Below are 22,487 nucleotides of genomic sequence, written 5' to 3'. Positions count from 1 at the left end.
AGCTTGGGCTTGAAGGCAGGTGCTACCACTTGCTAGCTCTGTAGCCCTAGGTAGTTTATATAACTATCTGTGCTTCTGTTTCCTCTTCTGTAAAACACAGATAATAATAGTACTTAGCTCGTGGGGTTGCTGTGAACACTGAGTGAGCACGTGCCGAGTGCTAAGAAGTGCCTAGTGGAGGGTAGGTGTTTGGTAGTATTAGTAATTAGTGTTGCTTCCCTCTCACCTCACTCGGAGCTGGGTGCAGACAACCTGTAAATGACCCAGCCCCCGAATCTGTCTCTTGCTCAGCCTTACTGACTCAGAGGCAGCAGCTGTGCTAACCACCTCCAGTCCCCCACAGCTCCTCGCATCAATCACCCTAACACACCGATGCCTTCTCCTGCCCTCGACTGATCCCCGAACCCCAGGCTCGGGGAGAAGTGAAATCACACTGTGTGGACTGCCTTGGCCCTGTACCACCCTCTAGATGTATATCTGCACCGTCAGTTCCGTCTGCCCTGGCTGGGACTGGAGGAGAGGGATGGGGAAGCACCTGGGGTGGAGCCCAACCTCCCAGCCCGATGGGGCTGGGGATGGGGGAATTCATCAGGGGAGGGAGGCCAAGGGGGTTCTGGCTCAGAGGGACCCATCCCTGGCATTCCAGAGTGGGTGGCAGCTAACACGAATCCTGGGCATAGGATTCCTCAGAGGTCAGGGCCAGGCTGGGCCTCTGATTCCTCAGAGGTCATGGCCAGCAGTGGCACCATGGCACCCCATCCTTGGATTGCTGTGCCGTCCCCTTGGCATGGGGGTTGTGAGCTGGGGCTGGAGAGTAAGCTCAGCCAGGGCAAGAGGTGGGTTCAGGGAGTAGCTACACACACACACACACACACACACACACACACGAGTCCACCGGGGAGGAAGGAAGGAGAAGATCGAGTGTGAATGTATGTATGTGCATGTGTGTGAAAGGGATGGTTTGTGGTCCTGTGAGCGTGTTTGGTGTGCACAGGTCTGTGTGTTTATCTTCCTGTGTGCCTGGTCCCCAGGTGTGCACCTCTGTTTCTGCAGGTTCCTGCTAAGCACATGGTCAGGGTGAGGGCAGGTTTTTGGCTCTACCTCAGCCTCTATTTCTTCGCCTGATCCTCTCAGCAACGCAGCAGAGAACCTTCTCCCTGTGGGAGGATGGGAAAATATGGCTCATCAGGGCAGTACGGGTCAAGGCTTTATAAGCACACAAAAATTACAGGTCATTCTCGTGTGTGATCTTTAGCTCCCCACCAAGCTGGGATTTACACATATTGGGAAGAGAAAGCTGAGTGTTTCAGGCAGGTTTGAGTCATTTCTATACGTCTGTCTGGTAGTATGTGCCCCTGTTTATTTGACGGCGTTGTCACCCTGTCTCCAGGGCCACACCTGCCTCCGCAGCTCAGCGTGTACTTGTGTGTGCTGTGTCCATGTTTAACTTAGTTTCCAGTGATGTTTATCTTTGAGAAGCAGGATAACAGGGGTTAGAAACACATAATCCACAGACAATCCTAGGTTCAAATCCAAGTTTGGGCAATAATGAGCCCATTAATGTTGGACAAGTCCCTTAGCGTCTCAGGGGGAATATTAATAGCACGAACCTTACAAGGTTCTGGTGAGGACTTAATGAGGCTGAGTTACGTACTTGGCACAGGTCAAAAAAAGTGCCTTATCTATGAAGGTGTCCCTCTCTCTGATAGCCCTGTCTCCATGGCAACCGTTAACTGTGCCATCTCAGCCAGATTAACTGCTTTGGGATACAGAGTTGGTCTAAATTATCTTTAGCGATAGTCATGCCACCTCAGTACCACCTCAGCGCCTTGTACACACATGATCTTGAGGGGTAATGAATTAAAATAAGCATGTGAAACACAGGACGAGTGTCCGACGTATGTGCACCCCTGGCAGTACATGGAGGGCAGCCAGCAGCTGGTCACTGCACAGTGACAGCCCAGCGCGGCCACAGTTGTGTTCCCCATGGTTGCTGCTGCACCCCCCCTCACCCCCACCCCCCACTGACTTTCTGCAAGCCCGGGTCCCCTGCCTGCCTCGTGGCTCTGCCTGGCTCGAAATTCACTGAAGACTTCCCTCCTCCTTTCTCTGCTCATCCCACTGCAGGGCACCGACCTGGGTGCTGGGTAAGCCTGTGGTGCTTTTTAGGGATGAAATGGATGGGTCCAGGGGTGCCCTCATGTCTACACCACATGGTCCTCCTTTGCAGCCTGTTCAGGGTTTTGTATGCATATATGCATGGCTCTGTCGGAGTGTGTGTGTGTGTGTGTGTGTGTGTGTGTGTGACGTCTTTCTGTGCAAAGCCCCTCTCCTTTACAGTCTGGGTGTGTGTGACTTGCCTCGTGCCTGGCGTTGGCTCGCCTCCCCCAGGCTTCCCAGTTACGTAAGTGTCTGACTAGTGAGTCAGGCCTGGGCTCTGGGCTCCCCCTGCTGACGGTCTCTGGAACCCTCCGTGCGCACAGGGGCGTGTGGAAGAAGCTGCGGTTCTCCCAGGCTTCAACCTGGCTGGAGACTTCGGCCCAGCCCTCAGCACCTACCTGTCCCTCCCAGTCCCAGGCCGTAGGATGAAGGATGGCCCCTCAGCTCCCTGAGCATCCCCTCTCGTAACAGGCAGGCTGGAGCTTGGTTATTACTTGTCCCCTGAAGGCAGGGGACCATGCTGGCCCTGTCTGCCGTGGCTTCTCCAGTAGCCAGCACAAGGCCTGGCCAGATCAGTATTTGTGAAATAATGGGTTTATAGGGTGGAGAGGGCTTGGGAAGCAAGACAAAGGGGTTGGAGCTTTGAGGACAGACAAGCCAGGTCTCAAGTCACACTTTGACCACCTACAAGCTGTGTGGCTTTGGGCAAGTTACTTAACCACTCTTAGCTTCAGGTTTCTCATTCGTTAAATGGCCTCATCCTGCACAATACCTAGTAAAGGCAAGAAAGAATATCTAAAAGGGCCTTTCTGTATATGCATTTCATAAATGGCAACTATTATTATTGCTACGACTGGCAATATCTCTCATTCTTTAAGCTTCAGGAAGGCAATAATCCACCTCAGCCCCCAAAGAAAGAATGGTTTTCTTCTAAAAACTTTCCTCTGAATTTCAGCTTTCACATAGCTCAATCTGGCCTGCAGATGATTTAGATGAAAACAGGTCTGGAGAAAGTAGGCTGTGAATATGTCAAAGTGGGAATCAACAGGTACTCTTCTGCCCTGTCCCTGCCTCAGTCCTGGAAGTATTGGGAGGGGAGGGCTGGATGTCTGGTTTCCTTTCCGGGTCTGCAGCACTCCGCCTAGAGCTCCTCCAGGCTCTCCAAGTGCTCCGAAAGTGGTTTCAAGAGGCAACTCCACAGAGCGCCTGCTCTGAGGCTGGTGCGGTGCCAAGTTCTGGGAACAGAAAGTTAAGGAAGGTCTGGTCTGGCCTGTGCACTTCCCCTCTCTGGGCCTGCTTCCTCCTCTATAAAAGAGGGGTGGATGGACAAAAAATGGGTGAAGGGTGGGGGCTGCTAGATGAGCTCACCCTTCCATCCACTGCCACCCTGACAGCTTTAGCTTTGTAGACCTGGCTGTCTCTTCCCACGATTTTGGCCCCACCCCTCCTACCCTTCCCCCTTCTCAATAGTTGAGGGGACCGAGCCCAGAGCCTCCTCTAATTCTCCCACCTCCAGGCCAGGCCCCATCCTTCCCAACGCAGGGTGAAGTCCATCCCTCTTCACCAGAAACAGAGACCCCTTCACCTCAGCCCCAGGCTTATCCTCCCCTTAGGGCGAAACTAAGCCTCTTAGGAAGCAGTTTAAATAGTGATTTAAAAAACAAAACCTACCTCCTATTTCGCCCAGTTGCCCAGTGGCAAGGCCTTTATGTGTATTATTCAATTAATCACGACCCTTCAGGGTAGATGTCCTCGACCTCAATTCGCAGAGGAGGAAACTGAGGTTAAAAGAGGCTAAGCAGCTTGACCAGGCTCACCCAACCGGGAAGCCACGGCGCCCGACGACCCACGCTCCCACCCACTCTCCTCTAGTTCTGCTCCCGGAGGGAGTGGCTGACAGGTCTCCCCTGACCTTCGGGACCCTCGAAGCGCCCTCTAGCTCAGACCCTTTAGGTTTCGGAACGCCTGAGTTCCCCCCATTCCCAATTTCAAGGTTTGCAGCGCGGCCTAGCGGCCCAGAGAAAATAACTGAATTCTAAGTGCGTGGCCACAGTCACCTCACCGACCCCCGGATCCCCGCACCCACCTCGCAGGGAAAGGCCGACAGGTGCGGGGTTGGGGGGATGCCCCCTGTGCGGGGCGGGTGTGAATGTGTTTGAGCCGAGGTGCCGCCAGCTCTGCCGGGCTGCAGCGGTAGCCGGGGCCTGAGGCTGGACTGGGCGGGGCAGAGGGCGGAGCCTGAGATGGGGCGGGGGCGGGGCGGGGCGGGGCCGGACGGAGGGGGCGGGGCCGGGCGGGAAGCGTCTCCGGGAGTTGCGGAGGGCGGGAGGGAAAGCAGTGGGAGGAGGAGGAGAGGAGGGGAGGAGGAAGGCGGCTTGGCCTCTGCCGCTCGGCTCGGCTTAGCTCACCCACGCCTCGCTGCTCTGCTTCGTGCCCCCCACCTGGGCATGCGCCCCCCGCGCCCCCGGTCCCCCCGAGCCTGCGCCGCCCCCCGGAGCCTCCCCAGAGCCGACCGCGCAGAATGGGCGCCCTCGGCCCCACGCAGCTACCCCCGCCGCCGCCGCTGCTGCTGTTGCTGTTAATGCTGGGTAAGCCGGGCCCCTGGCACCAGCTCGCCGGGCAGGTGCCTGCCAACGGCAGCCAGCCCGGCCCACCCTTCCAGCGTTTCCCCTCGCACCCGCTTTCTCCGTCGGAACACCTCCGGCCTCCCGGGGTTCAGTGCCCAGCTGCGCTGTGTGGCCGCCCGCTGAGGCAGTCTTGGGGAGGGTGAGAGCACCCCAGCTCTAGGCCCTGGGGCTGGGGCGCAGCGAGGACCCCCCCCAAAGTGCCGTCCCGAGGCAGCACCAGGCCTCCGGGGACCAGGCCCCACTTCTCAGCCGGCCTACCCAGGCCCTGGAATCTCTGTCCCCAGCTCAGCTTCAGGCGTGGCCTTGGGTGCTCGCCCTGTGTGGTGCCGGCCTATCTTCATAATTGCCCCCGAGTTAGCTGGAGGCCCCGGGGCTGGCTCTGCCCATGATCTTTGAATAAGTCCCCTAATTGACCCCCTCCCCACTTCATTATCTCAGATTGGGGCCAGTCCCCTCTCTCACCCCCTCTGCCCTGCACTGGGTCTCTCTTTGCCCCTCTTCCCCTCTCCCAGATGCCACTTGGTTTTGCAGCCCCTAGCTGGTCATCACACCCCTTAAAGTCTCAGCCTCCCGGCCTCAGAACCCAGGTCCCATGGAGACTGATCCTGGGCTCTCCAAGCACCCTATCTATTGTGGTGGGGTGTTTATGGTGGGATGTTCTGGACCACCCCTGAGTGGCAGCATGGAGGTAGTGACAGTGGGGTTGCTTTGGCCTGAACTGGAGGGCTCCCTGTAGGAGGTGAACTGGGGGAGGAGTGTGGCATCATGAGGGTGAGGGGTGGGGTGTTGGTAGCGGTGGCTCCGGTGGCAGGATTTGGAGCTGCCCTAGTCGAGGCAGACACCTAGCCCCAGCTGCCTTTTCCTAGTTCAGAGCTCCACAGCAGCCCTAAGCTGAGTATCCACCTGTCACATAGGGCCGTGGGCCCTCCATGGCAAAGAGGAGTCCTCTCCATGGAGCTCTGGGACCAAAGGCAGGAGGGTGTACAGAAAGGAAGGCGCTGCGGGGCCCTGTTGCCTAGCACAGATATCGTTTTTTCCCAGTGGGCAGTACAGTACAAAGAGGAGCCCAAGGGAGGTGGGGAAGTGTGATACAGAGAGATGGAAGAGGAGCCGGCCCAGCCCTGCGCATCCACCACATATGGCGCTGACATTCATTTCACAAATGGCGTCATTTCACCAATAAGGAAAATGTAACTTGCCCCACATACCATACCTAGTGAGAGCTGGAGTCAAATTTGAACTCAAATCAGTCTCTCCAGAGCAGGCCTCTTTGTTCTCCCTCCCCTCTCCTTGGTGGAGGAGAGGAGGGGACTTGGCTGGAGAGAGAGAACTACATGTGGCAGCTGGATTTCCTAAGGCTATGGGGGTGACTTTCCCATGGGGATCTCCAGGCATCAGCAGTTGTGGAGCCAGGAAGGTGGGAGGGAACCTTTCTGAGCAGAGTCTGCCCTAAGGCACTGGCCGGGGAAGTTATCAGCTCGGCAGTCTCTGCCCATCACCCTGATTATGAAACGTGCCTCAGGCAGGGCCCTCCTGAGTCACACACTCACTCACTCTCTGAGCTGGAGGCTCTCTGCTCTTCTCCGATGTGGAAACTGAGGCCTGGCAAAGGAAGGGACTGGCCTCAGACCATCCAGCTGGAGTCCCAATTCCCAGCCTCTGCTCAACCAACCAACCGTGAGTTTGCCCCAGTGACTCAGCCACAGGAAGAAGGAGCCAGCAGGCTGGCTGGGGTAGGAGAGGAAGTCAGGAGGAGCTGCTCTGGGTGGCGGAGTTTGACCACAGACTCGTGGCATTGCCCTCCATCCCCTGCAGAAAGGCCATGGGTAACCCCCTGGAAGGCCTGGAAATGAGACCAGTGGTGAGGTCAGTCCCCTCAGACGTCGCCTTGGAGTCTCCCCTTTTACCTCCCTGGACGGGCCTGTCGAAGTCACCCAGGGGCCCTAGGATCTTGGCCCAAACTATATAGTTCTCTTTCCTTACCTTTCACATCTGTAAAATGGGGGAAGGAGGCTGACCTTACATTCTGGGTTTCTGTGATCCTCTCTAGTGGGGGCTATGGAAGGATGGTAAGACAGGAAAAAGAACCTGAGCCCTCCAAGGCTGCCAGGACTTTCTGCCGGGGCTGGGTAGAATGTGGAGATGGAGTTAGGGTACAGATGCAGGGTTTGGCCCCTCTGGGGAGACAGATGCCTGTCTACAGAAAGGAAGCCATATGTGAGTGAATGCCCACTCTATGCAAATGTAGGCTTCCTTAGAGAGTTGAGGGGTGGGGGTGGGGGGTTGCCTTGTGCAGCTGGGCCAGCCTGCAAGGTTGGCAGTTGCTGGGGAGGGGATCGTCTGCCCCTGGAGGCCAGGGCAGAACCTATTTCTTGCCCCAGAAGCCCCAGATGTCTCAGCAGCCCTGTGGGGCGGGAGAAACAGTGAGCTCATGGCACAGCTGGAGGGGGAGGGCATTGTGTGCCAAGAGAATTGACTGGGTCTGTGCCCTGTCTCGGCTTGGGCCGCTGGCTCCATTGTCTGGAGTCTCTTGGCCCAGGTGACACAGTTGAGTCAACCAGCCCTTTTGAGCAAGAGTTTGTCAGCTCCCTTCAAGCAAGGGAGGGGAGACAGGTGGTCTCAGAATTCCTTAGCCAGAAGGCTCCTCTGACCAAGCTCTGGTGGAGTAATGGCAGACACTGGGGGAAGAGGGGAAGTAGGGAGTAGAAGTGGGAGGTCGGGGGTAGGCATAGATAGGTATAGTTGGAATTGCTAAGTCAATATCAAAGCTTCCCTTTCTGCCCTTAGGGACTCCGCTTCTTGTCTTCCAGAAATGGGTTTTGAGGCAAGATTGGGCCTGTACCCCTTTCTTGAGACCTAGGTGTCTTACCTCCCAGCATCCTTTCCCTGCTGTCAGAACAGGACCTAAGCTGTCTGCCAGTTACCCTCAGGTTTCTTTGCATTCATGGGCAGGGGTCAAGAATGGGTTGGCAGTGGTGGGGCTAGAATGGTGACCCAGGCACCCCCTTCTCCTGCCCTGCCCTACAGGAGTTGGATGCTCTGCCCGGGAGGTGCTAGTCCCCGAGGGACCCTTGTACCGCGTGGCTGGCACAGCTGTCTCCATCTCCTGCAATGTCAGTGGCTACGAGGGCCCTGCCCAGCAGGACTTCGAGTGGTTCCTGTACAGGCCCGAGGCCCCAGAGGCCGCACTGGGCATTGTCAGCACCAGGGACACCCGGTTCTCCTACGCCATCTTTGGGCCCCGCGTGGCGGCTGGTGAGGTGCAGGTGCAGCGTCTGCAGGGTGATGCTGTAGCGCTCAAGATCACCCGCCTCCAGACCCAGGATGCCGGCATCTACGAGTGCTACACGCCCTCCACGGACTCCCGCTACCTGGGCAGCTATAGCGGCAAGGTGGAGCTGAGAGGTACTGGGCCCTGGGTGGGGGGTCAGGGCCATACCACCCTAAAAGTAGATAGTCAGGACCAGGAGGGACTTGAGAGTTATCTAACCACCCCTCAGATTTTGTCCTGAGGAACCTGTGGTCTCAAGAGGTTATTTGACTTGCACAGAGTTCCCCAGCAAGTTAGGACTCAAATCCAGATCTCTTCATTCTGTCCATCGCTCTTATTGAGTCAGGGTACTTCATGGGAGGAGAGGTGTCCGTAAGCTGGTCAGTCCCTTCTCTAGTCCCTGTAGCCTGAGATTTGAATGACTCCACCCTGGAGATTCCTGGGGGGCGAGTGGGGGACAAAGTAGAGGTAGAGTAGGAGAAGTTAGATCATGTGACATTCTCACTTTCTTAAGTTTCTTTGTCTTCTGAGAAGGAAGACAGAGCCACTTTTTCTGGGTATATCAGAAAAATACTTGGAGGGCAGTCCGAAACAGAGTAAGTAGGATTAGGCTGGTTCTATTAAATTCAACAAGTATTTATTGAGCGCTTGTGGTGTGCCCAGCACTGTGCTTGGCACGTGTGGATTATGGAAGAAATACAGCATGCCATCTTTGTCCTCTAGGAAGTCACAGACTAGGGAAAAAGGTTGGATACACAGGAAACAGTAAGAAGAGCTGCTAGTTCCCACCCCTCCTTCACTGCAGCTGTTCTCTCCAGTTCTTCCAGATATGCTGCAAGTGTCTGCTGCCCCCCCAGGACCCCGAGGCCGCCAGGCCCCAACTTCACCCCCTCGCCTGACTGTGCACGAGGGGCAGGAGCTGGCACTGGGCTGCCTGGCACGAACGAGCACACAGAAGCACACGCACTTGGCGGTGTCATTTGGGCGCGCTGTGCCCGAGGTGCCAGTGGGACGAGCGACCCTGCAGGAAGTGGTGGGACTCCGTCCAGACTTGGCTGTGGAGGCCGGTGCTCCCTATGCTGAGCGCCTGGCTGCCGGGGAGCTGCAGCTGGGCAAAGAGGGGACTGATCGGTACCGTATGGTGGTGGGGGGCACCCGGGCAGAGGATGCAGGCACCTACCACTGCACTGCCACCGAGTGGATTCAAGATCCCGATGGCAGCTGGGCCCAGATCGGGGAGAAGCGGGCTGTCCTGGCCCACGTGGACGTGCAGACGCTGTGTGAGTCCCACAATCCACACATTCCAGGGTGGGCGCTGGAAGGGGATGCATCTCAGTGGGCACCATGGCCATTGGGGGTGCAAGAGGGCCACCATCTGACTCCGGGGAATCCGTCTGCCCTGGCCTGAGCAGCCCTGTTGGCATGACTTCCCTCTCTACCCATGATGGGTTTTCTCTGCTTAGAAATTGGGTGTGGAGTTAGGAGAACCATAGCTGAGGGATGAGACTCAGACCCCTGAATGGAGAAGGTGGTTATACGTGGAAGTTGGGGGACCCAGTGAGGGGCAGATGGGGGCCTCCATGTTGCCACTGTCAAGGAAAGAACTCTTGTTGGGGACTCAGAAGCCTCTGGCCCCCCTTCTGCCTCCATAATACCCCTTTCCCCCTCCTTTGTTTCAGCCAGCCAGCTGGCCGTGACAGTGGGGCCTGGTGAACGTCGGATTGGCCCAGGGGAGCCCTTGGAGCTGCTGTGCAATGTGTCGGGGGCACTGCCCCCGCCAGGCCGTCATGCTGCATACTCTGTGGGCTGGGAGATGGCACCAGCGGGGGCGCCGGGGCCTGGCCATCTGGTAGCCCAGCTGGACACAGAGGGTGTGGGCAGCCTAGGCCCTGGTTACGAGGGCCGGCACATTGCCATGGAGAAGGTAGCGCCCAGAACCTACCGGCTACGGGTAGAGGCCGCCAGGCCGGGCGATGCGGGTACCTACCGCTGTCTCGCCAAAGCCTACATTCGAGGGTCTGGGGCCTGGCTTCGTGAAGCAGCCAGTGCCCGCTCCCGACCCCTCCCTGTGCACGTTCGGGAAGAAGGTGAGAGGTTTCTGGGGGTAGGTAAGGGGATGTCGGCCCCTTGACAGCTTAGGTGCTTCTTAGGTGCTTCCTTCTATTTCCATGCCCTCTCTCCTGCTTTAGCCTTTCTCCCGTCAGCAGCTTCCATGCCTTAGGGTCTCACGCTCTTCTTCCGATTTTGTGGCAACATCCTGAGTTCCCTGGAGTATTGCTTTGACAGCAGCCCTGACCCCATGTCCCCTGACCCTTCACCCTCCAACTCCATGTCCTTTGTTCTGCAGGTGTGGTGCTGGAGGCCTTGGCCTGGCTAGCCAGAGGCACGGTGTACCGGGGGGAGACCGCCTCCCTGTTCTGCAACATCTCTGTGCGGGGTGGCCCTCCAGGCCTGAGGCTGGCTGCCAGCTGGTGGGTGGAGCGACCGGAGGAAGGGGAGTTAGCCCCTGCCCCTGCCCAACTGGTGGGTGGCGTGGGCCAGGACGGTGTGGCAGAGCTGGGGGTCCGGCCCGGAGGAGGCCCTGTCAGCGTGGAGCTGGTAGGACCCCGAAGCCATCGGCTGAGACTCCACAGCTTGGGGCCGCAGGATGAAGGCGTGTACCACTGTACAGCCGGTGCCTGGGTGCAGCACGCCGACTACAGCTGGTACCAGGCAGGCAGTGCCCGCTCGGGGCCTGTCACAGTCTACCCCTACATGCATGGTGAGTGAATCACCACCCTCCCAACTCCAAACCCCGGCTGTCGTCTAAGGCTCCTGCCACTGTCCTCTCTTTCTCATCCTCATCATTTTACATGAAGAGTCTGGAAAATCCAGCTTTCAGCCATCACTACCCATCTGCATCTGGGTCCTTTATGGTTGGCATGGACTTGGCTGCCGAGAGGGCACGGAGTAGGCGGGGGGGGGGGGCTTGGAGTGGGGAGGAGGTGGGTCCAGTGAACTTGATGAAAAGGATGGCAGGGGGTGGAGACAACGACGTTCCAGCCTGAACAGAGCTGTTCTCTCTTACCCAGCTCTGGACACCCTATTCGTGCCCCTGCTGGTGGGTACAGGGGTTGCCCTCGTCACCGGCACCACCATCCTTGGCACCATCACTTGCTGCTTCATGAAGAGACTGCGAAAACGATGATCCCTCCCCAGGTGAGGGGACAGAACGTCTCCCCAGCCTTGTCTTTCTCAGGCCTTCTACCCACAAGTCCTGAATTAGCTCTCCCTCCAGTCCCCCCCCGGAGGAGGAGCAGCCGCTCTCAGCTCTGCAGGGTCCTGCTGATGGGTGGGGCCAGTGGGGCACCCTGCAGAGCTCCTTCTCCTGAGCCCACTCCACGCTCTCCAGTTGCTGCAGGTGTCCACCGTCTTCCTGCCCAGCTCCACGCTCTCCTCCGGTTGCCTGGATACCTTCTCCCTTTGTTGGCCCTTCCCTTAATTTATTTGACCTATCCCCACCCAGAGTGGGGGACAGGCCCCAATTTCCCCCTCCTCTGCCCCCCACCCCCAAGTGGAGAGATCCCAAGCTCCTCTCTCTGGCCTTCTGCTCTTGATCTCATACCCATCCCATAGAGAGGCCATTCCCTGTCCTAGAATTGGTTTTTCTAAAATGTGAATAAACTTGTTTTATAAAATCCAGGACTGGCTGTGTCTTCCCTTGCCACGAGGCTGAAAAGTAGCAGGGAGGCTGTTAGGGGTTGGCAACCTATTCCGGACGACCCGGGCTTCTCTTCCCACTACAAACACCATCTGGCCGCTGTGGGCCATGCCACCCACCCCGGGAGGGGGCACCTGGGTCCCATCTGCTGTCTGAGCTGTCAGTGCTGAGCCTTTGCCTGAACGGACTCGTGTTGCAGGAGGGGGTGCCCAGAAAGAGAGGGAGGGGCCCAGCTGAGCTGGGTCTCGCCCCCCAGCCTTCCCCCAGGTTGTAGGGTAGAGTTCCCAAGACTTGTCACAACACTCTGTGGGCTCATTCTCCTGGTCTGGCTAACTGTAAACCTGACTCCTCCTATCACAGCCTGGGGGCCTCAGCCCCTTTCTCCAGACCTTAATTATTCTGTCTGAGGGCAGCCAAATAGAAACCCAGAACATAGCTGCCTGAGAGGTGGGACAAGACAGTTGGAGAGGGCCTTTGTGTCCTCAGAGCTCCTGCATACACCCAACCCCATAGCCTGCCCCCCCACCCCCCCCAGGTCCACCCCTCCTCCAGTGCCCCCAGGTACTCCCTGAATTTGCCATTACCCAAGGATTCTCTGTTCCTAGAGTTCTTAGCCGTACAGTGCTTTAAGAGGCATCCATTCTACCTCTCTCAATTCAATTATTTAAACATTTATTAAGCATCACTAGTTGCTAATCGTTATTTTTACAGATGAGGAAACTGAGGCCCAGAGAAGTGATGTGACTTGCCCAGTCATGGAGTTAATCAGTGACACTGTCAGGACTAGAACCCAAGCCACCTGACTCTCGGTGTGGTGGTCTTTGCACTTCACAGCAGTGACCGAGTGGTGGGGGCAGATGTGTGGTGGGGTCTCAGTGATTTCCAGGGGCCATAAGGGGCTTGTCCCAACCTATTTCTCTGCCTGTTCAATTGCAATGGGTTAACTATAGTGTGGCTTTGTATGTGTGTGGTTGGCAAATGACCCACCTCCCTACTGTCCACACTCCAGTTGTTTCATTGAATTAAACCCAAATGACTCCCTATCCCCACCCTTCCAGTTGTTATTTTTCGGTTGTGGGGGGAGAACAGCCAATGCCATGGGTTGGGAGATTCTACCTTTACTGCTAGTGACCCAGGTGGCTCTGTGACCCGAGGCAAAGTCTGTGCCCAGAATGGAGGGAAGGGACTGGGGCTGGGGCAGGCCCCCTCTCTGCGTGGCCCCAAGCTGGGATGGGCTCCTTCTGAGACTCCTTTCTGCTTCCAGGAGGCCCTGGTGCACTGTGCCCCACAGGACCCCAGCTTCCAAGCCTGGAACAGAGTAGACTAGGGTGCTTTCCCTCAAGGGGCTCAGGCTTTTATTGAGAACAGAAGTGGGTGTAGAGAAATGGAGGCCCTTGCTGGGCCCCAGCGGCTGTGGGTCTGGGTCCCTTGTTGGAGGGCTTGCTTGCCTTGGCCTACACTTGTCTCCCAGGAGGCCAGCTTCCAGTCCCCTAAACCCTTTGCTGCTGCTCCATTTGCCCTTGCTGTTCCTTTATCATCCCTGGAGGCCGTCTCTGGTGACAGATGAGGCCAGGAAGTGGGTGGGATGGGCAACAGGCCATCCTGATTTCTCACATTCAATCCTGTCCTTTAAGTTCTATGGGGGGGGGGGGGCGGGGGGGCAGTGCCATCTCTTGCCATTAATACCTTCCTGCTTCTGCTCCCTCTCACCTCCCCAGAGATCACACCAAGGCCTCATAACTACTTCCTCCTATCCATCTTGCCCACTCATCTTCCCAAAACACTCACTCCGGCTTGTCACTGCCCAGTTGCCACTGACAATTGGATTCTTGGGCCCAAAGTTAAACTCTTCGGCCTGGGCTTCAGGATCCCCTCCCCCACATACAATATTACATCCTTTCCATTTCACTGCCTCTCTCCTCCATGCCCCCCAGGATCCTCAGCTTCTCTTCAACATCTCAGCTTCTCCACAGCTGATAGCTCCCACCACTGGATATGACTTCCAAGCCTTGGCTTTGAGCTGTGGTTCTCACAGTGTGGTCCCCAGCCCAGCAGTATTGCCCTGTTTGGGGGACCTTGTTAGAAATGCAAACTTTCTGTTTTACCAAGCCCTCCAGGTGATTCTGATACTCACTAAAGTTTGACAACCACTGGTTAAGCTCACTGTCTATGTCTTACTCAATTCTTAGCTCTCTGAACATCAAAACTCCTCATCCCTGCTCCAAGAGATTGCTCAGGTTCTCTGGAGTCCATACTTTGCACAAGACCTGCAGGCAGGCCACAGGCACAGTCTTTGTTCTCCTCTTGTGAACTGAATTCCGAGGACAGAAACCAGGTCTCTGAATGTCCACTCCAAATGGTGCCTGGTTCAGTGCTCTGGCCCTACTGGGCACCCACTCACTGACCTGAAAGACTCCCCACTCAGTGTCTCCCAAGGACAAACTCTGCCAACTAAGGGTGCTCTGTCCCAGCTCTGATGAACTTCTCTTTTCTAGACCTCTCCCCCAGCCCTTCTCCCTCCTCAGAGCCTCTCCACCCTTCTGCCTCTGCCATGGCACCTGTGAGATCTCACTCCCCCGACAGGAAGTCACCCTTGCTCTCCCTCCCCAGGCCCTGCTCCAAGGCTCTAGCTCTGCATCTCTCTTCACTGCCTTCTTCCCTGCACATGTGCACTAAGGTCATTCACACCCTCCTAAGCCTCCCTGGTGGCCCTGCAGCCTGTCACAGTGTTATTGCTGGGGCTGGGAAGGTGCCTTCCTTACCTGCGCCCACCCCTTTCCATCTTTCTCTCCACTGGTTTACCTTGGGCTTACTGTGTTCAGCTAGGCAGTGAGCCACACTCAGAGAAACTAGATAAGGAGGCAAGTGGAGGCTGAAATCCAGCCTGTGTTCTCTTCTTCTCTTCCCCTAGCCATACTCTGTGGTTTGGGACAGCCTCCACCTGGAGGAAAGTGTTCCTTTTTAGAATTTCCACAAAGGTGCTCCACGGGTTAGCAGCAGCCCTGAGTGCACCACCTGTCCGTCGGTCCATTCATCTATCCATAATGTCCCATTTGCCACCACCTTCCCAACCAACCCCCCATAAATCTACCCTCTGTCCATCCATCCACCCATAAGTAGACATGAAAGTCAAACACAGACCGGCTGGTATGCTCAACCACTCCCACCCCTCCATTCTCCTAACATCAAGACCTCTTCTTTCCACATTGGATCCTACCTTTGAGATTCTGAAGGGGCCTCGCTAGCTTTAGCATTTTCCCAGGGATCCTGCCTGCCTCCTCCTCTTTCATCTTCCAGGATCCAGCTGCCCAGATATCAGTGTCTGGCCCCCAGTCTGCATAGGGGGTCTGGAGGAAACTGGTCACACCTTGGACTCACTCTCTGGGGGTGGCAGGCAGCCATTCTGCTCCTTGTCAGCTCCAGTCCCCCCTCCCGCGCCCTCCCCTGCCCCCTCCTCCTCCACCTTCTCATCCAGCCGGCTGGGGATGGACCAGTAGAGGTGGGCATCAAGGCGGGCTGCAGCCTCAGCCAGCTCCCGAGCACTGCACGAGGGTGTGGGCACCTCAAAGGTCTCGTGGAAGCTGGCATAATCCACCTCGTAGAACCCATCCTCCAGGGTCAGGACTGATGTGAAGCGGTGGCCCCACAGCACCTCGTCCACCAGGTAGGAACTCCGAGCCTGGCATGTCATTCCTGGGGAAGCAGGGGCATGGGTCAGGGGGCGGCCCAGCCCCAGGCTTCCCTCTCCTGCTTCAATAACCCTATGCCCAACATCCTTCCCTCCTTCTCTTCCCCAAGAACCCCACCTCCCCTTGGCCCAGCCTGTTCTTAACCCCTTTCAAACCTCTGCTCTTGCCCAGCTCCCTCACCTCTTCTCCATTTGCCCCAACTCCTCTGAGTCTCCAGCCCATGCTCCCCTCTCCTCTCCACTGGGGAGGCCAGGGATTTGGCCATTTGCTACTAACATCAAAGAAACTCAACCTTGAAAATAACCTTAGGGGTCATTTAGTCCAACTTCCTGCTCCATATGGGCTCCTCACCAGAGCATTCCCAACACTGGGAATGTATCTTCTGCCCGATCACCTCCCAGGTTGGAGAGCTCATTACCTCCCAAGGAGCTCACTCCTTTGTGTGATGGCTCTAGTAATCGAGTTCTTCTTTATTCAGAGCTAAAATCTGCATCCCATGATTTCCACCATTGGTTTCATCCTCCTGCTATGTGATACCCCTTTGGGTATCTGAAAACAGGTGTTTCAGGTTCCCTCACATCTTCTCTTCTCCAGGCTGAATATCCCGACTTCTTCCACCATTCCCCATCTGACCTGGTTTCCAAAAATTCTACTTCTTGATTGCAAACTAAAAAGAGCCAAGGAGGACTCTTTAAGCACTCTGAATGTAATAAATAATCCAACTGTGGTCTGACCCATACACAAGTAGGGGCTCCAACACCTCTCCATTCTGGCCACGATGCTTTAGTTCATAGGGCCTCTTACAGATTACATTACATAAATGTTTTGGGAAGCTGCATCACATTCTACGACATCAAGCCTGTGACCAACTACAACCCCCACTTCTTTTTTTTCACCAAAGCTCTTCCATGCTGTGCTTACATAAGTGATTTTTTTAAAAGCCTGATGTAGAATTTTATATTTATTCCTTTTAAATGTCATCTTCTTGTGTTTTGGCTCATTATTCCTTGCTTTTAAAAAGCATTTTTGAATTCTGACTCTCTCACCCCAAATATTAACCATCCTTTCCAGCTTTGTCTCTCTAGAAAAACCAGACTAGCTCACATCCCAATCTTTTCCACCCCACCATCTCCAGCCCTCCTTGTCCTGGGCTTGTGTCCTGTCTTCTCTGTCAGGCTGGCACACCTTCAGGGCAGGTCGTTCTCCCCCTACTCCAGGGTCTCTCCACTAGCCCATATCCAGCTCAGAACAAGTGAGAAAGGAAGAATGAGCACATTAGCTAACCAGAGACTGGCTTCCAACACTGAAAGTCCAGCCCAGAAATATCATGGGGACACTGGTATCCTTTGTTCCTGTGGTGGAGGTCGGAACAGGAAATATCCATGGGGGGAACGAGGAAGAGATGAAAGGGACGCTGGGGAGAGAGGAGTTCAGAGGAAGAGAGGAAGAGGCTGGGGGTACAAAAGGAAAAGAGGGTTACTGGCATAAAAGGATTCTCAGCTGGAGAGGTATACAGGTAAGGGAAAGGGCTGAGGAGAGGAAGGGGAGAGATAGGGAACCCTGGGGGAGAGAGGGAGGAACAGAGGACATTGAGGCAGAGGGAAGGGGTGAAGGAGGGCTCAGCATGAAAGGGGGCAGGGAAGGGGTTTGAAGACACCAGGTTATCAGAGAAGGGGGCACCGGGAGGTCTGGCATCAGTGGCAGAAACTGAAGGGCCCTCTAGCGGGTCTTTGGTTCTCCACCTTCCTGGTTTCCTCACCCACCTTCCACCTCAAGATCTCAAGTCCTAAAGGACCCCATTTGCTGCCCCTGTGCTGGTCTTTCCTCCTTGTTCCCAGTCCCTTCTCTATGTGGGCCTGAGTCGGAGCGTGTGTGGACATCGTGGGTGAGTTGTGAGTTCCTTCTGAGAAGGGGTTAAAAATGCTAAGATCATCTACTTCTCTGGATGGTGACAGTTTAGAGTCCTTTGATGGAAGGGGAAATGAGGCAGAAGAGGGCCAGGGTATAATATCTCCCTAAGGTCCAGCCTGGGAATAACTCAGGCCATGGAAAACCCTCACTACCAAATTCCAGAGGACTGGACCTGTGAGCAGGGAGAAAACCCTGAACCTAATCCCTCCTTTCAATTCAGGATCACTACACACTAAAGCCAGACTGCCTGTGTCCAAGTCAGGCACTGTGATTTATTAGCTTATGGCTGTGGGTAATTGACTTAACCTCTCTTTGAGGCAATTTCCTCTCTGAAAAAATGACGACAATAAAAAGAGTTATCTTCAAAGTGTTGTGGTTAGGCTTAAAGGCATAAAGTGCTTTCGAACTGTGCATGACACAGAATAAGTCCACAAGAAGTGTTAGCTAGCGTCATTCCTCTCCCCAATTCGGGTGACATTCTGCTCATCCAGGGCTCCAAGTGAGGGCCATTTTAGAGCATTCCCCTCTCTCCTGGCCCTTTGCTGGGTGCGTCTGTCCACCCCTTCCCTCCTCTGGGCCTGCTATCTCATTTCAACCTCTCCCACCAGCCTCCCCAGCCATTTCCTCGCGCGGAGCCCCTCTTCCTTCCCCTGCGTTTGGGCACACACACACTCACACACACACTCACACACACACATACGCACGCCCCTCTCAAGTCCTGCCTCCCGCCAGCCCCGCCCCCCTCCCGAGGCGGTCCGCACCCGTGGCCTCCACCATGCCCTCCAGGATGACCACGATCTCGAAGTCGTCCCTCTCGAGCGCGCGGCGCGAGGCCTCCCAGAAGGGGCTGGCGGCGTCGATCTCGTGGCTGATGACCAGCGGCGAGACGAGGAAGAGGCGGTCGTCGCCCGTGTCGAAGCCCACGCTGAGGTCGGTCTGGTGCAGCGGGATGAACTCGCCCTCGAGCGTCTGGCGCGAGCGGATGAGCTTGGCGCGGATGGAGGCCTCCACGATGTGCGAGGAGCGCAGGTCGCCCACGCGGAACATGAGGCAGAGGCGGCCGTCGCGCAGCGACACCACGGCGTGCGAGGAGAAGACGAGCGTGGCGGCGCGCTTGTTGGGCTGGGAGATCTTGACGAACATGCAGCCCACCATGAAGGCGTTGACCATGGAGCCCAGGATGGCCTGCAGCAGCAGCAGCACGATGCCCTCGGGGCACTGGTCGGTGATGACGCGGTGCCCGTAGCCGATGGTCGTCTCGGTCTCGATGGAGAAGAGGAAGGCGGCCACGAAGCCGTTGAGGTTGTTGACGCACGGGGTCCACGCCGTGTCCTCCAGATGCTCCAGGTCGCCGCGGCCGTAGGCGATCAGCCACCAGATGGCGCCGAAGAAGAGCCAGGTGAGCGCGTAGGCGAGCACGAAGAAGAGCAGGCTGAGGCGCCACTGCAGGTCCACGAGCGTGGTGAAGAGGTCGGTCAGGTAGCGGTACGTCTCGCGCACGTTGCCCTGCTGCACGTTGCACCGGCCGTCCTTCTCCACGTAGCGCTGGCGCCCGCGGCGCCGCGGCGGCTCGTCGGCCCCGGGCGGGAAGGCCGCCTTCTCCTGCGCCATGGCGCGGGCGGCGGGCGGCGGGCGGCGTTAGCGCGCGCGCGGCGGGCGCCTGGAGGGCGCGGGGGGCGCCGGCTGCCGCGACCCGCGGCCCTGCCCTCGTTGCCTCGGCGGCGGCGGCGGCCCTGCGGGAGCTTTAAGAAAGGTTTGCTGAGTGAATGAACCCTCGGGACGACGTGGAGGCACGAGAGGTCGGGGCCGGCGGTGGGCTGCGTGTCACCGAGCCGCAGTTGCCGCGTCGGTGGAAGGGGAGTTGCACACACACTGCCCTCGCTTGCCCCCCGACCTCAAGTAGTTGTGAGGCTCCAACAGGATGCTGCGTAGGAACGGGATATTATGTTCCATATTATTTTCAGGGGAGGGAGGTACCTGAGATCTGGGACCCACCACCTCCAACTAGGGGCCTGGGTAGTTGCTCCCTCGGGCGGGGCTCAGAGCCCCTCTTGAAAGACGCACGCTCGAGTCCTTTCTTTTTCCTTAACATCTGTGCTGTCTTGGGCCCAGTGGCCTTTTTCTTTGTATTAGTGACATGTGTCCCAGGCCGTGGGGACCTGCCTGTTAGCGGCTTGCCTGACTTAAATGGTTGAGACTTTCCCAATTATTTAGTTGTAGGGCCATGAATTAGTGCGGTAAATTTTCTAGTTCTTGGAGATAACTATCCTCATAAAGTTGGCCTTGGGTTTGAAGTTCATGGTCATCCCCCTGCAAGGGGCCCAGACCCGGAAATAATGCCCCTGAAGGCATTATTCTGTGGGCTCCTTGGAAGGCGGCACTTAATCTTCCTCTTTTGTGGATAGAGGTGTGCCTGCCCTGAGGACTCCGAGGGCTCTTTGCCTGACTAATGTCAGTGCACTTCCCTAATCCCTGCTCTCGGCAATTCAACCTGAATACCTACCGGGCTCCTTTGAGGTTCACCTCAAGACTGACATATAGAACGTCTTTCCCGCCCTTCCCCGTGGCCCTCACTCACATCACGTCTTCCTCTCTCAAGCCAGCTTGCAAAGGAGGAAGAAGTGGAAGTTGTGGACAGTAAATGAAAAATCTCCTATGGGCTAGGGTTGAGCATCCTCACATTAGGAAGTTCCCACTAGAAATCCTCTGTCGGATATAGCTACAATCGCTGCTGCGGTCTCGCCAGTCCCATTTCCCCTGCGTTCTTTCCCCAGTGGAAATAGCCCTGGCCTGAGAATGAGGAGGGAAACGACAGGGGGTGAGGGCAGCACATCAGCCGGGATACACAAGTTCCTCAGGAGCAAGGCGTGTTGCTGCAAGTATTCCATCCTTCATGAGAGATATTAAATCAGATCGAGGGAAGAACTAAGCGCCCACATTTACTTCCCCACCCCCTGCAGCTCCCCCTCCCCAGCCTCCGATTTCCCATTGACTATCCCAACACTGGCCCTGCCCCCCACCTGCCATATGTCCCAAAGCCCACGTTCCAAGTTAAGCCCACCTGATTTCGCTTCCCATCCTTCCCCTGAGGCTCACTGAGCTGTAATCTGCCAGAGCCCTTTCCTAGGCAAGCTGCAGCCCACTCGGGGGTATGGACCATACAAGCAGAGACCTCGAATGAGGATTTGGACGTCTCAACCTTCTGTTTGGCTTCCTGGGAATCGTACTTTACCCCGTTCTGAGGAAACTTGGACTGGCTCAAGGGGTGGGATGGGAGGAGTAGACATAAGGATGACAGATGGCCTGGGGGTTGACCAGGTCCTGCTCTCTGTGTCGTTCGCATCCCCACACTGCCTGAATCTGTAACGCCAAACCCAGCACCCCAGCACTTAAGTTCTGCAGTGAGGTGCTCTGCAGTCAGACCATTTAGGGTGTGTGTATTAGGGCAAGAGGAAAAAACAAAAAGAGATGGCTAGGAGCTCAGGGGCACCCCCCATTCCTTTTCTGTGAGGAGTCAGGGGATACAGGGTCCAGGAGCCCCATTGCATTGGCAGGTGAGGGTCTTCCCTTCCCTCCAGACTGAGCCTCCTTTTTCCTCCCTGCAGCCCAGGACGTCCTCAGGAAATGATCTCTAAGCACTGACTCTCTCAAAGGCCCCAGATCAGGGAGAAAAGTGTCCAGGGTTCCACTCATCCTAGCTTCAGCCCCAGGTGGGTTTCTAGGAATTCTCTCAGAGTCTTAGGTCATCTCACCCCCAGTCTGCCTGCTCAGACAGATCTCTCTGCCCAGGGGTGGAGAAGGCACCTCAGTGTCTGATCTCAGCCCACCCTCCCCCACCCATTCTCCCCACCCTCCCAACCCGCTTCTTTCCATTGCCCCAGGGATCTTATTCTGATTATGTCCCATCTCTTGTTTTATTAGGTGGGTGGCTGCATTTTTCTCAATGGGGAAAGAAAGGTGTGAAACTCTTGTCTCTCTTCCAGGATCAAAGACTCAATTTCTGCAGCTTCTGGCCAATGATTCCAGTTCCTCCAGCCTACTCTTACTGGTTTCTTGGACATGCTGTGACCCCTTTCCAGTAGACCCCAGTAGCACGTTTTCCTAGGGTTCCCTCCCTCCCTCCCCTCCGGGCAAGTACTAGGCAGCCAGGGGATCTGATGAAAACTCCTTTAGGAAACAGCTCCTCCCAAACCCCTCACTTGCATGGGAGATGGGGCCCAAACCCCAAGTCCCCCGCAACTGAACTCACAGCACGTGGAGATGAGTGTAGTCGGCAGCAGAGACCCCTGGGGGGTGGTGTCCATGCTCCTGACACTCCGCCCCCCCCCCACCAGGCCCCCTTGGAAGGTGGGAGCCGCAGACACCGCTGTTTCTCCTAAATGTAGCAGCAGCTCTGACTAGGACTTGCTATCTGTGTCATCCCCACTTCCCAGGCTCCCCTGCTCCTCTCCCGTTTCCACGGTAACCAGTCTGGCGACAGCTCGAGAGCATCCCCCTCCCATCCCCAGTCCTGGGTACCACTAGGGGCTGATCCACACGCCACAGCTATTTTTAGCCAAAGTCCCTCCTCCTGGACAACTCAGAGCTCGCCTCCTCACCCTCACAAGAGAAAAAACAGAACAACAAAAACGGAGAGAAATCAGAAGCTGGCACGCTGGCTAAGAACTCCTTACCCCGGGCAAATACGGGATTTGATGGATTTGGGAATAAGGCGTTTGGCTTCCTGGGGGTTCAGAAGCCCATCTGAGAACTGGCAGCTCACAACCTCAAACAGGGACCATGGGGGCAGGTGCTCCTCCCGGCTTGGGCCCCCCATCACATTCTGCATTTTTGGAGAGCACCCAGAAGAAGGTAGCTAGAAGGAAAGAGATCCATCTGAGGGAGGGAGGCAGGGTCAGGGGTTCTGGTTTTTGTCACTGATTTGTGATGTGGCTGTCGGAGTCACTTTCACCTCCCTAAACCCCAGTTGCCTTATCTGGGTGTGGTCATGTGCCGACTTCACAGTGTGTGCAGATCAAATGAGGCAATGGAAATAGGAGCCTTCAAAATGTATCTTGCTAATAGCAAGAAGAGAGAAAAGCCTAGGTTAGGGCTTATTAACTACTCATTTAACAAGCTAGTACAGAGCC

The 22,487-nt window shown here is 56.3% G+C and overlaps 2 protein-coding genes and 1 long non-coding RNA gene across 5 annotated transcripts; 1 reads left to right on the top strand and 2 right to left on the bottom strand.

Annotated features, from left to right (window-relative positions):
• Positions 1 to 2,549: 2,549 nt before the first annotated feature.
• Positions 2,550 to 4,361, bottom strand: LOC143680036 (uncharacterized). The gene is made up of 3 exons (XR_013174021.1): positions 4,247 to 4,361; positions 3,832 to 3,917; positions 2,550 to 3,395 (listed from the first exon to the last, which is right to left on the bottom strand). It is a non-coding gene; the product is annotated as an uncharacterized LOC143680036 (long non-coding RNA).
• Positions 4,362 to 4,494: 133 nt separating this feature from the next.
• Positions 4,495 to 11,735, top strand: IGSF8 (immunoglobulin superfamily member 8). Of its 3 annotated transcripts, none has more exons than XM_077156613.1 (7): positions 4,495 to 4,748; positions 7,815 to 8,192; positions 8,877 to 9,338; positions 9,738 to 10,145; positions 10,406 to 10,819; positions 11,130 to 11,256; positions 11,450 to 11,735. In XM_077156613.1, exons 1-6 carry the CDS (start codon positions 4,682 to 4,684, stop codon positions 11,243 to 11,245), a joined length of 1,845 nt encoding a protein of 614 aa, XP_077012728.1. In that variant the 5' UTR covers positions 4,495 to 4,681; the 3' UTR covers positions 11,246 to 11,256; positions 11,450 to 11,735. The 3 variants fall into 3 exon arrangements, with proteins under 3 accessions (XP_077012728.1, XP_077012727.1, XP_077012726.1); XM_077156612.1 differs by lacking the exon at positions 4,495 to 4,748 and adding an exon at positions 5,603 to 6,464 and having other exon boundaries at positions 11,336 to 11,735; XM_077156611.1 differs by lacking the exon at positions 4,495 to 4,748 and adding an exon at positions 5,604 to 6,464.
• A 3,384-nt stretch (positions 11,736 to 15,119) lies between these two features.
• On the bottom strand, positions 15,120 to 18,969 carry KCNJ9 (potassium inwardly rectifying channel subfamily J member 9). Its single transcript, XM_077155728.1, has 2 exons — positions 18,120 to 18,969; positions 15,120 to 15,451 (listed from the first exon to the last, which is right to left on the bottom strand). The coding sequence occupies exons 1-2, from the start codon at positions 18,967 to 18,969 to the stop codon at positions 15,120 to 15,122; spliced, it is 1,182 nt and encodes a 393-aa protein (XP_077011843.1).
• Positions 18,970 to 22,487: the final 3,518 nt, after the last annotated feature.

The sequence above is a fragment of the Tamandua tetradactyla genome, chromosome 4 (genome assembly GCF_023851605.1).
Source record: "Tamandua tetradactyla isolate mTamTet1 chromosome 4, mTamTet1.pri, whole genome shotgun sequence".
NCBI classification, from domain to species: Eukaryota; Metazoa; Chordata; class Mammalia; order Pilosa; family Myrmecophagidae; genus Tamandua; species Tamandua tetradactyla.
The sequence above is the reverse complement of the archived record's forward strand: the minus strand, read 5'-3'. Positions and strand labels throughout refer to the sequence as shown.

Bases quoted from the DNA above. Each gene is read 5' to 3' on its own strand.
- IGSF8 (XM_077156612.1), top strand. From the start codon at position 6,374: ATGTGGAAACTGAGGCCTGGCAAAGGAAGGGACTGGCCTCAGACCATC. The intron at 8,193-8,876 runs GTACTGGGCCCT...TGTTCTCTCCAG, and splicing joins CGGCAAGGTGGAGCTGAGAG to TTCTTCCAGATATGCTGCAA. The intron at 9,339-9,737 runs GTGAGTCCCACA...CCTTTGTTTCAG, and splicing joins CGTGGACGTGCAGACGCTGT to CCAGCCAGCTGGCCGTGACA.
- KCNJ9 (XM_077155728.1), bottom strand. From the start codon at position 18,969: ATGGCGCAGGAGAAGGCGGCCTTCCCGCCCGGGGCCGACGAGCCGCCG. The intron at 15,452-18,119 runs GTGCGGACCGCC...CTGCTTCCCCAG, and splicing joins GGGCATGGTGGAGGCCACGG to GAATGACATGCCAGGCTCGG.